Source organism: Triticum dicoccoides, chromosome 4A (genome assembly GCF_002162155.2).
Source record: "Triticum dicoccoides isolate Atlit2015 ecotype Zavitan chromosome 4A, WEW_v2.0, whole genome shotgun sequence".
NCBI lineage: Eukaryota > Viridiplantae > Streptophyta > Magnoliopsida > Poales > Poaceae > Triticum > Triticum dicoccoides.
Window position 1 is genome coordinate 236,705,787 of NC_041386.1, and position 13,318 is coordinate 236,719,104.

The window sequence follows — 13,318 nt, forward strand, 5'->3', positions numbered from 1 at the left end:
CAACGGCGGCGGCGCCACTCGGCGGGAGGGACGGGCGGCGAGGAAGCGGCCGCGCCCGAGCCCGAGGGTCGCCAGAGCCAGGGTCGTCCATTCGTCGGTCTCTGTTTGCTTACAGTGGTGGCTGTCCCCACTTCCAGTGTTCTCCCTCAGTTTTCCTCTTAGTTTATGGGCCTCGCTACAGTCTTCGAGGTGTGGACATGTTTTTGCCAGCGCTATCAACCCTTTGGTGATGTGTTGTACCTGTTTGTCGTTTGCCAGCAGCATGCTCTTCAGCACGGTGACTCCACCGTTGATGATTCCTACGCATAGAGTTCTACTATCTAGCGCCGGCTTGACTCTCTTCACTGCTGGTTGTCGTACTTGCCAATGTTGCCAGGCTGTGTGGTCAGCCTTGGAGTTTCATCGTGTCTGTGAGTTCTTGTCTCAGCTTCATAAGGAGTTTGAGCCATAGTGTGCTGAGTTGTTTGCTCGTGGCTGTATTTCATGAGATACGGGCGGAGGAGACTTGCCTTTGTGGGGCAGGTTTACTTGATATTCCCTCTGTGCTCTCTTTCTACGCCGTCTGCTATACCGTTTTCCCCCCGCTCCAGTGCTCCAGTGCTCCACCACTCCACTCCTCCTGCTGGCGAGGATCGCTCTTGTACTCATTGTGGCTACTACAAGGACGGTCACCTCGAGCTTGATTGGTTCAGGCTCTTGAATGTTAGGAAATATGCAACTTGTATTTTCATGAGGCCATAGGCCGATATATATACATGTACATGTGTGGAACATATGCAGGAAACCCCTTATACAACGGGATAAATACAAAGGGGTACATGACTTATTAACACCCCCCCTCAAACTCATGGTGGATGAACAACACTGAGTTTGGAGAGATAAAAGCCATGTTGTGCTCTAGTCTGGGCCTTCGTCAGGAAATCCGCCAACTGTAACTCAGAAGGCACATACTGAAGAGCAATAACCTGATCCTGCACACCAGCGCGCACATAGAAAGCATCAACACCAATATGCTTGGTGAGCTCATGCTTCACAGGATCGCGCGCAATGCTAATAGCACCTGTACTGTCAGATAAGAGCAGAGTCGGTGTAGTGACAGAAACACCAAAATCCTGAAGTAACCACCGTAACCAAGTCACCTCTGCCGTCAAAAGAGCCATTGCTCGCAACTCAGCCTCGACACTCGAACGGGAAACTGCAATCTGTTTCTTCGTCTTCCAGGCAATGAGAGAACCACCAAGAAAAACACAGTAAGCAGAAAGTGAACGGCGATCTGAGGGATCACTAGCCCACGTAGCATCCGAATAGGCCTGAAGCTGTAAAGAACTGGAGCGAGGAAAGAATAGACGGTGAGAGATCGTGCCCCGAAGATATCGAAGAACACGAAGGAGATGACTATAGTGAACCGATGTGGGAGCAGAGACGAACTGACTCAGAATATGAACCGGATAAGAGATGTCCGGACGAGTGACAGCTAGATAGACAAGACTGCCAACAAGATGACGATAACGCGTCGGGTCAGGGAGAGGATCACCATCAGTAGCACGGAGGTGAAGATTGAGCTCCATAGGAGTCTCAACAATGCGCTCGTCAGTAAGAGCAGCACGAGCAAGAAGATCCTGGATATACTTTTCCTGGGATATAAGAAAGCCATCAGAGGTAGAAGAGACTTCAATCCCAAGAAAGTAGCGAAGAGGTCCAAGATCAGACATAAGAAACTGCTCACTAAGACGAGCCTTTACAAAGGCAATATACTCAGGGTCGTCGCCAGTGATGATCATATCATCAACATAGAGAAGAAGAAGAGTCCGACCACGAGTGGAAATGTGGACAAACAACGCTGGATCATGATCACTCGCTGAAAAACCAGCGGCAGTCACCACAGAGGCAAAACGCTCAAACCAGGCGCGAGGGGCTTGCTTAAGGCCATAGAGAGAGCGACGAAGACGACAGACCATGCCATCAGGAACAGAATACCCAGGTGGGGGCTGCATGTATACCTCCTCACGCAGCTCACCATTAAGAAAGGCATTCTTAACATCAAGCTGAGAAACAGACCAATGACGAATAGAGGCCACAGCAAGAAGTGTGCGGATAGTGGTCATATGGGCCACAGGAGCAAATGTCTCATCGTAATCACGACCATGCTCCTGCTGAAAACCACGAGCCACAAGACGAGCTTTGTAACGCTCAAGAGAACCATCAGAGCGAGTCTTAACCTTGTAGACCCACTTACAAGTGATGGGACGAACACCGGGAGGAAGAGAAACAAGATCCCACGTGCCGGTGCGCTCAAGAGCAGCAAGCTCCTCTGCCATCGCAAACTGCCATTCAGGATGAACAAGAGCATCGCGATAAGACGTAGGCTCGAGTATAGCCGAAAGAGCATATCGACTAGGAGAATAGCGGTCAGGGGGAGGGCGAGGCCGAGCCCGAAGACCATAAGGCGGCTGGGATGAGGAGGACGACGCACCAGAAGTAGATGGCACGTCAGTGGATTTATCTAGAACACGTGGATGACGAGTATAATGAAAAGGAAAGGAGGGAAGAGGTGGAATCACTGGAGGTGGAGACGGGGAATGTAGCGAGGACGAAGGTGGAGAAGGGGAAGGTATCGGTGATGAAGGTGGAGATGGGAAATGTGGCGGTGATGAAGGTGGAGAAGAATCTGTAGGAGAGGATGGCGTCGGATCTGCAACAGCAGGACGAGGAATAGGAATACTGGGCACAGAGGGAGGTGTGTCAGGAAAAGTGAGGAAAGAGATATCCTCCACTGAAAAGGTTGAGGAAGATGGACGCGGGTAGAAAGGACGAGACTCATCAAAAGTTACATCCCGAGAAATACGCATCCGACGACCGATAGGATCCCAACAACGATAGCCCTTATGCTCATCACTATAGCCTAAGAAGACACACTCAACAGACTGAGCGGACAGTTTGATGCGTTCACGAGGGGCTAGAAGAACATAGCAAACACAACCAAACAAACGAAGCGCCGAGTAATCAGGAGAACGATCAAAGAGACGCTCGAAAGGAACGCCACCCTGCAAAGCAGTGGAAGGCTGAAGGTTGATGAGATAGGTGGAAGTGGAAACAGCCTCGGCCCAAAAATGAGGTGGAAGAGAGGCGACGATCATCAACGCACGAGCCGTCTCAAGAAGGTGACGATGCTTGCGCTCAGCCACGCCATTCTGAGCATGAGCACCAGGACAAGAGAACTGAGCAAGAGTACCTTGCTCGGCAAGAACTCCACGCAACATCTTGGAGATATACTCTCCAGCAGAGTCAGTACGGAACACACGAATAGGCGTAGAGAACTGAGTGTGGACCATGGCAGCGAAATGCTTATAGATAGATAAGACCTCACTACGAGAAGACATAAAATATATCCATGTGTGCCGAGAGAAATCATCTATGAAGATAATATAGTAGCGATGACCTCCCTTCGAGGCAAAGGGAGCTGGACCCCAGACATCAGAGTGAACAAGGTCAAAAGGACGCTGAGACACAGTGTCGCTGTGAGGATAAGGTAACTGGACCTGTTTACCAAGCCGACAGCCCTGACAGTCTAAAGACACACCGCCGGAGACGGATCCAAGAAGACCACGTCGAACTAAGGATGAGAGACGAGAACCACATAGGTGACCAAGGCGATGATGCCACTGCTGAAAAGAGCTGGTAGACAAGGCAACAGAGGAGGAGAGACTGGCGGCAGCAGCAGCGGACGGAAGATGAAGCCAGTCAAGCTCCCAGAGACCTAAGAGTCACGACGTCGAGGACCGGCACCAAGGAGAGTACCAGTATGGCGGTCCAGAACGGAACAAGAGTCAAAGTCGAGAATGACACGACAACCAGAGTCAACAATTTGTCCACCAGAAATGAGCTGCATGATAAGTCGGGGAACATGAGCAACATCAGGAACATGAAAAGAAGAAGTGCTAAGAATGCCTCGACCAATAACCGGGAGAGAGGTACCATCAGCAGTAAGAACATGAACAGGAGAATCGAGAGGTCGAGTAGAGGACAGAGTGGATGAATCATGAGTCATATGAAAAGATGCTCCAGTATCAAGAATCCACGGAGATGTACCTGCTTGTGTAGAAGGTGGTCTCACAATGCCAGAAGAGTTAGCAGCAGAACCAGCAGAACCTGTCGATGGAGAACCGGAGGATGGAGCTAGCAGGCATCGAACTCGCACAATCTCCTGCTCGGTCAGGGGCGCAACTGAAGAGGTCGACGTAGATGCGCCCGACAATAGAGAGTCTGAGGCAACCAGCAGGGCGCGAAGTCGCGCAATCTCCTCCTCAGTGAAGTACACAGCTGAAGTAGTCGACGCAGTAGCACCGGGAGCACCGGGAGAGAAGCGGCCACCACCACCTGTGGAAGCCGCTAGATGTGGCGGTGTAGCATGACCAGTAGTATCCACACAGGCCGGTGGAGGAGACGAGGCCGTATGTAGACAAGCGCCAAGCGTCAATGGAAGACGCCTGTGCGAGGCGGAGTCGACGGAACCATATGCACCAGCACTACCAGTGAAAGTCGCGAGAGGAGTCGACGTAGAGCGACGGTCACCATGTGCAGAGGTCGGGAGAAGAGTCGCGGAGGAGTGACCAACACAACAGGCGGAAGATGCCGTAGCGGACGACGTCACAGGCTGACGAGCACCAAGCATCGAGGAAAAGCGCATATGCGAGACAGGATCAGTGTAGGGTACGCCTTCCAAAATCAGCGGACAATGTGGAGAGGAAATTGTACCCGACGACATGATGCTTTTTTTTTTTCTTTTTTTTTTATCGGAAGGCAACCAGTCAAACAGCCAACACAGCGGCCGAGCAAATCAGATCGAAATCAGTAGGCGGCGGCGGAGCAGAATCAAGTGGGGGAGGCTAGTGCACCACGTCACGGGCCTTCACGGGAGGAAGATGGTGCAGCAGCCGCATGTGAACAAGCACACATTGGGATGAGACTTGTACATGCACACGTCAGGTTCAGGCGGGCCGTCACGGGCCAACAGCGAGCGGCCGGATTAGTCTGCCCGACCTTGCAAACCACGTGGCGGCTGTGGCGTCCAAAAGAAGAAGCAGCGCCCCAGCGCGTGCTGAGGAGGCCGGCGGGCGTGGATGCTTCAGGCCGGGGCGGCGGATCAGGACCTGGCGTGGATGGATGGGTAAGATTCCACCGGAGCAGAATAGGAGAGGAAGCAGCAGCGGCCGTCCGGAGAGAAGGAAACGGAAACGGCTGTGCACGACGGGATCGAGCACGAGTTGCGGCGTGCGAAAAAAAAACCCTAGGGCTCTAATACCATGTTAGGAAATATGCAACTTGTATTCCCATGAGGCCATAGGCCGATATATATACATGTACAGGTGTGGATCATATGCAGGAAACCCCTTATACAACGGGATAAATACAAAGGGGTACATGACTTATATTATAACTCTAACATTGAAGAAGCGACATCTACACCAGGCGCGCACAACAACTTCAGGGATTTGTCCTTGACTCAGCAGAATATTGTGCAACTTAAACGTCTGCTTGCAACTTCGGGTTCTAAACCAATAGGTTCTATCGGTCTTGTTGCTGACTCTTCTAGCTCAGTGAGACCACCCACTTCACAGTTAGGAGCACAACACAAGAGCTTTGCTTGGTTTTGGCCTTCGTCTCTATGATTTTTCTTTCGCTGCCATCGCATCTATAGTCTAGTATGTGCTATCTAGTTTTCTGTATTTTCGCTGCGTCCACCAAGACTGTTGCTCTTTTTCGTGTTTCTCATGTCATGTGAGTTCACCATACCTTATCCGTTAGCCTTTTGTCCTTGTCCTTTCTATAGGATTTTTGTGGCCTCCTTTTGAATTATCGATCTACACCCATTCTCTTGCCGTCGAGCTTTTTTCGCCGCCGGTTTTCCTGGGCTATGGTTTTTTGCACAATGTTTCATTCTCTTGATGTACCATTTTCTTTTGACAACCCATCTTCTCTTGTATCTTCTACCGATGAGGTGTCTTCCTCTGATGCGACATCTTGTTTGTTGTTTATCCCCTTTGGCTTGACTCAACAGGTTTTTAAGACTCTTCATGCTGCGGCGAAACTGTCAAGACGTGGATTACGGAGTATTAGTATTAGTCTAGGAGTCCTTATTAGGCTGTGTTTCCTTCCTTGTACCGCAAGTCTTGTGTACTATATACTCCCTCCATTCCTAAATATAGGTCTTTTGGAGATTTCAATAAGAACTATATATGGATGTATATAGACATATTTTAGAGTGTAGATCCACTCATTTTGCTCCGTATTTAGTTTGCATTGAATCTCTACGAAGACTTATATTTAGGAGTGGAGGGAGTATTTATTAGGCTATGCATCCTTCCTTGTACTCCAAGTCTTGTGCACTATATATTTGCCCCTTGGGTTTTGCAATAGAGATAAGTTGCACCCATAACGGTTGTCTTATCCTTGTGCAAGCCATGCTCACCGCACCGCTGCACCCATCTTTCATCTTATCTCTGTTGATCCCCCTACCGTGGGTCTTCAAGGCTATTGACAAGATTCGTAGAGTCTTCTTTCAGAAAGGAACCGATGCCTTTGCGGGTGGGCATTGTTTGGTCAGTTGGAAGGTGATCTGTAGGCCAAAGTGAGCCGGTGGCCTCGGCATGCTTGACCTATAAATCATGTGTAGAGCCTTCAATCTACGCTGGGAGTGGAGGTCGTATGGCTGCTGACATTCCTTGGCGTTACTACGGCGCCTCACTGGAGGTTTAAGAAAAGGATCTGTTTAATGCTGCAGCAAAGGTTGTGGTTGGCAACGGCGAACACACCTACTTCTGATGCGTTAAGTGACTTGATGGTGTTTTCCTGGGCATGGTCGCACCGTAGATTGTCAACCTGATCGCTCCCTCAGAAAGGCGTCAAGGTGTTATGTGGCTGCTAGAAAGAGGGCGCGAGAGGGCCGGCCGGGGGCCTTTTTTGCCCACGGCCGATCAAGAGGGAAGGGATTTCCTTCTTAATTCTTGCTTGATTAGATTGATACATCTCCTCCCCTTATATAGAGAGGTTTACTTGACTCTTCAGCAAGGCTTACTTAACCCCTAAGCAAGCGACCCTTGTCTCTAATTAACCCTAAGACTAACGGGCTATACCACCAGCCCAGGCCCATCAGGCCCATTACGTACTCTAACACTACACCCCACCTGGACATGCAGCTTGTCCTCGAGCTGCAACCTAACCAACTTATAACCATGACTCGACGCAACACAAACCTAACACCTAAAAACAAGCCTTTTACATCTCGGCTTGTTTTATTACTCTCAACCTGAAATGGACTGGGACGCTTTATTTTGGACCCATGTACATAAAGTGGACACTATCCGCACATCGGACGTGCATGTGTACAGCCACCCGGATCCCGTGGACACCATCTGGACAAAAGGAGTGCATGTGTATGGCCACCTGGAAGTGGTCGCACAGAGGCGCGCTCGCGGCGGCCGGCGGCGGAATGCAGTGGTGCTAAACGCTGCGCTCCTGTCGGTGACACCATGCCTTCTCCCTGCCGGACGGCTGTTGGTTTGCACCGCACAGAGAAGAGTGGAGGGCTTTCGATGTCATAGACTTTGAGGTTGCCCCCCAACCGAAGATGGAGAATGGCGAGGAGGGGTGCGCCCCCCAACCGCCGATGTCGTAGACTTTGAGGTCGCTGTCCGTGGGGAAAACAGCATGCCCGCCGCCCGGAAAAGCGCATGCCCAAGATCCCCGATGCAACGGACGAGATCGAGGTCCTTTGCGCAGTGAAGCGCAACTGGGAGGAGCGGCAGCTGCAGACCACGCATCTCCCGCATACGCCGACGCGCTAGGAGGCCGCGCACAGCAGCCTGCAGCCTCACCGCCGCCGACACGTGGTGGGTAGTGATCCAAGCCGGGAGCGGTGACGGCGATGGTGGGAACTTGATCTGCTGGATGGGGACGCCCTGGGACGGTGGCAACGCTGATGAGAACGAGGTCGTCGCAGTCCCGTCGTAGGGCATCCCATACTGGTACGAGATGACCGGCGCCCTGGTCGCGTCCGAGGGCGGCAGCGGCGGGCGTAGCTGCTATTGGTGTGGCAACGGAGGAGGTGGCTGCTGGGGATGCGGCTGGGGGCATAGGGCCTGACGAGGAAGGCCCTGATGCCCGTCACAGCCTGCCGTAATTCCAGGATTGCGGCTGTCATCTGCTCCGGGGTGAGGACAAGGGCGGACGATGCTGGGGCAGAGGGTGCAATCGCCCCTGAGGACGCCATCACGCGCAATGCCGGCGCGCCTGCTGTGTGGGGCAGCAGCGCCGATGAAGACGCTAGTGGCGGCGGGTAGGTGTGCGGCGGCGGCGGGTGGGAAGAACTCTGTGGAGGGTTGGACATGATTGAATCCGGGAAAGCTGATATCAAATTGTTATGTGGCTGCTAGAAGGAGGGCGCGAAAGGGCCGGCCGGAGGCCTTTTTTGCCCACGTCCAGGCAAGAGGGAAGGGATTTCCTTTTTAATTCTTGCTTGATTAGATTGATACATCTCTTCCCCTTATATGGAGAGTTTAATTGACTCCCCAGCAAGGCTTACTTGACCCCTAAGCAAGCGACCCTTATCTCTAATTAATCCTAAGACTAACAGGCTATACCGCCAGCCCAGACCCATTAGGCCCATTACGTACTCTAACACGAGGCCTTGCTTGATCCGGCTTGGTTAAAAGACATAAGGGGCACCTTAACATCCGTGCTTATCTTCAATTACTCGAGCTCTGGGAAAGAGTTTGCGGTTTAATCTCCACCCGGAGCACAAAGATAGCTGGTCATGATCGTGGGAGCCTGTCAGGAACCTGACCTTGGGCAACGCCAGTGACTTTAATTCCACCTCGGATATGGGAGAAGGCTAGGACCTCTTTATAAGGGAGAGTGCCACACTCCTCTAGGTCGGTCTTTTGGGATGTGATAGGCTCTCCGCTTGTAGTGGAGTGTCCGATGCGCATCAGAAACGTTCGATCATATGCCGATGGACCGGGAGCTGAGCTTGAGTTGCTAACAAGTGGTATCAGAGCTGGGCCCCATGCCATCCTAAGGGGGGCTTCCCTAGGGAGGGGGGTGGGGTGTCAGGAACCTGACCTTGGGCAACGCTAGTGACTTTAGTCCCACCCGGATATGGGAGGAGGCTAGGACCTCCTTATAAGGGAGAGTGTCACACTCCCTTCACGCTGGTCTTTTGAGATGTGATGGACTCTCCGCTTATAGTGGAGTGTCCAATGCGCACCTGAAACATCCGATCGTATGCCGATGGACCGGGAACTGGGCCTGGGTTGCTAACAGAGCCTAGCGGTAATTTCTTGGTCATGTCCGTCTATGCGGTGCACTTTGCCGCTTCCTCTAGGAGCAGCTTCGATGAGGTCATTTGGAAGGCTAAAGCCCCGCTCAAGTGCAAGCTCCACCTTTGGCTTGTGTCGTGCAAGAGAATCTGGACGACCGATCGCCTTGCCAAGAGAGGTCTCCCTCATAACAAGCAATTTTCCATGTGCAGTTTCGTGCCTGAGTACTGCAGTCATCTCTTCGCCGCTGCACCGTCACCAATATAGTTTGGAACTCCATCCTCCAATGGGCTAACTTACAGGCGTTTGTCCCCACCATGGACCAGGGCCTCGTGTCATGGTGGATCGCTGCTAGGGAAGCTTACCACGGCAAGGACAGGAAGAGGCTTGATTGTCGTGGTAGAAAGGAATGCTTGTTTTTTTTAAAGTACTTTATTGTGATCTGTGCCATAACTTGGTATTATAATTTGCATAAACCACACAGTTATATAAAGTAAACCATGATGTTACTTAAGTTGTATCTGCAAGTTTTGTGGGTGCTTCTACTGCCTACTTCATGCCAATAGGTTATTTTATAAGCAAGTGTCGTGGATTTAGTACAAAGTTGTTATTTTAGGATGGAGGGAGTACTATTTTATGACATCCAAGAATGTGATCACTTTGGGACTCTGTTCTAGCTTTCTGTTTGGTTAGTAAGTGTTGCATGGTCAAAAAGAAGATTATACAAAGTGTTATCTCCATAACTAAATATAAGATGTTTTTGAACTGCAAAAACATCATATATTTAGTAACAGAGGTAGTACTCCCTCCGTCCGAAAATACTTGTCATCAAAATAGATAAAAAGGGATATATCTAGAACTAAAATACATCTAGATACATCCCTTTTTATTCATTTTGATGACAAGTATTTCCGGACGGAGGGAGTACTAAATAACATGCAGTAGTAGCAGTTGTGACACAGGGATTTCGGAATTGACAAGTGTGGAAGCTATTTTTGTTTGCATTGTTTTGACTTTTAGCGTAATCCTAGTCGTGCATTGTTGAATTTAATATATTTAGCTAGTCTCTCTGTCTCAAAATATAATACGTTTTTTGACACTGGAGTACATGTTTTTAAATGTTGGCCTTATTAGTTTTCTGACTCTAAACTAATGCAATTGCAGGCGTTACTTCTTTCTGATAACATTTAGGTCCTACGTCCATTGTACATCCTTGCATGAAGTAACATTTGCGTCATGGATGGAGGCTAGGCCTGAACTCGGCCACCTCTGCGATAACTTAAAGCTGGATAGATAGTGGTCATTATTTTGGAGCCCGGGGTGTCTTGGGACTGGTGGACACGTGGACTCACCATTTCTGGACCTGAGAAGGTGGTACTAAAAGCGATGAGTAAGGAGTAAAGATAATTTGGAGGGAGTATGTATTGGCCGAAAGAGGGGCATTGTATTGAAAATTAACAGAGGCAAGCATGTATGTGTATATATTTATATATTTATATATTGTCAAGCTTAAGTTGGACTAGGACAGTAAAGTTGAGCTTTCCGATCTACTCCCTCTGTCCGGTAATGTAAGACGCCATTTAACACTACACTAGTATAAAAAAAACATCCTACATTATGGGACAGAGGGAGTACATGTTTTTCACTGCTTCCAAATTATAGTCGTCATTTAGATGCATGGCCTTGTTTTGCTCAACAAACTGGACTTTAGGAGCTCTTCCTGTACTTTTTTTATATGCTCCTTGGGTAATATTTATGGATTGGCCATCTGTAAATTACGTGAACCTGCTTTTCATAACAGATTTATTTTCCTGTCGTAATCTGAAAATAAGAGAGGGCTCACTTATGCATAATATTGAACTTGTCATAGGCCGTCTGATTGAAAGCATGGCCAGACGTTGCTTCATTGGTGAAGTGGTCCGTTATAATTTGCTTCACGAAAGAAAATTCTTGGGCTCGAAACGCTTGACCCAACCCCTCTCCTCTCCCGCGACCGCGCCGCCCCCGCGGGCGGCTGGCCGCGCCCAGCCTTCTCCTCCGCGCGCTTCTCCCTCCCCCTTCCTCTCTGTTGCCGTCGCCGGCGCTCGTTGCGGGGCTGGCCCGGGCGACGCTGGTGGCGGCGGCCCCCTGGCTTTTCCCCTCTCGGGTGTTCGTCGGCGCGGGTCGGGGCGACCCCGGGCGATGCTTCTAGGTGGCGGCGGGGGCTCCTTGCGCGAGCGGGGGCGGACTTCTGGACAGCGGCGTCGCCGTTGGCGGCAGGGCGACGGTGGCGGCGCGGTCTGGCGGCGCCCGCTCGGCCCAGATCTGGGCCCTTCGGGCCCCATTTGGGCCTGGGCGGGCCGGCGGCGGGGTGGGTCTGCTTCGTGGCTTCCGGGAGGCGGGGGAGAGGCGATGAGCGCCAGGGTGCTGGTGGCGCCATCGCCGGCTTGCTGCAGCGTGGCGGCGGGGCTTAGCGGGCCCGTTTCGGGCTTGGCCGGGCCAGGGGTGGCTTGGCATGCCCTGCTGCTGCGTTCGGACGGCTACCGCGACGGTGCCAGAGGCTCTGACCTCCCGACGACGGTGGTGGAGGTGGTTCCCTCCCGTTCGGCTTCGGTGCCGCTTCTCCCTCCTCGGGACGCTTCTCTCCGGTCCTATTGGCCTCGTGGTGGTGTTCATAGTGAGGCGGCGTGGGTGACGAAGCAACCGCGATGGCGCATGGTGGTGGGCGGCGGTCTGGCTGGTCGGCTCCGGTCCGTTGGGCGGTGGGGATTGGAGTATGGGAGAAATCCTTGCCGGTCTTCAGCCCCGATGCGGTGACACCTGCGGGTGCCACCATTCCTTCATGGAGGGTGTCGGTGATATCCATCCCCCACCTCGCTCCGCGTGCCGGGGAAACCCTAGGACATGTCCGGGCAGGAGTGTCGTTGGCGTCGCTTTCCTTCTTGGAGGTGTTGTTTTGTACGTGGTGGTCCGGAGCCTCAGGTTGTAGTGGTTTGTCTCTGGTGGGCGTAGCGGTGGCGGGTCATCCACGCTCTGTCGAGCTGCCGTTGTTGGCATTTGCTTCTTCTTCTTTTTTCTTTTGGGCTTGTTGTGTTGTTCGCCCCAGTGATCCTGTATCTGTGTTGGTTTCTTTGGAATACAAAGCGGGGGGAAACCCTTTTTCGGTAATTTGCTTCATTGGTGAAGGAGTTGCAATAGAGTTTCTAGATAAAAGCAGTTAATACAGCAGAGTATTTGCAACCGGACTCCTCAAATGCCCCTTATACATCCCGGTGGACAGCCCGGTCAAGAAATTGTGATTTAGCTGCATCCCTCATACCGGCCCTATATGTCGGGTTGATCGGCACTCCTCATATCCAACCCATATCTAGGGCGGATATGGGGAGGCTTGGAAGCGCGCGTGCGCATACCTGGCGCCTGATCCAGCTGTTGCTGGCTCACCTTGACCCCACATATGTTTGTCCCTATCAACATCCCAAACCAAACCCTAGTCACTCCACTTCACTTTGCCCCCGAACTCCTTTTCAGCGATCTTCGGCCTTCTTCCGTATGGCAGGCAACAAAATTGATTATGAAATCTCCCGGCCTGTCGACCTCATCCCATGCGGGGACGAGGATTTAGCCGTCTGGCTGGCTGACCATCGGTCTTGGAGGAAATCCCACCTCCGCGGTCGGAGTCGCATCGGGGCGAATCCATTGCGTCTGTGCAAATGGCGCTTGGATCCGGTGACATTGGTGGCTCGAGGCGTGCGATCGTGGCCTCACCAGATGCGTCGACTATTGGTTGGTGGTGCAACCCCTTCGATGGCGCCTTGTCCCCCATGGCATCGGGCTCTGAGCCGAAGTTCAACACCGGCATGCGCCATGGCCCAACCGGTGCAAAGGACTGGCATGCCCGTCGTGCAAGGAACAAGGCACGACAAGCCAGAGTAGCCCCAAAGGTCAAGGCCATAGAGGTGATGTCGCATGCCGCATTGGACAACAACGACGAAGCCCCTCATGCCCACATCCTCGAGAAGCAG

The 13,318-nt window shown here is 51.9% G+C and overlaps 1 protein-coding gene across 1 annotated transcript in view; it reads left to right on the forward strand.

Annotated features, from left to right (window-relative positions):
* The window catches only part of LOC119285711 (paladin-like), a 41,885-nt gene extending 30,756 nt beyond the window's left edge, over positions 1–11,129 (forward strand). Inside the window, exon 19 of the mRNA XM_037565038.1 lies at positions 10,482–11,129. Coding sequence (XP_037420935.1) covers positions 10,482–10,614 — 133 coding nt within the window. The 3' untranslated portion in view covers positions 10,615–11,129. The remainder of the gene's footprint in view (positions 1–10,481) is intronic.
* Positions 11,130–13,318: the final 2,189 nt, after the last annotated feature.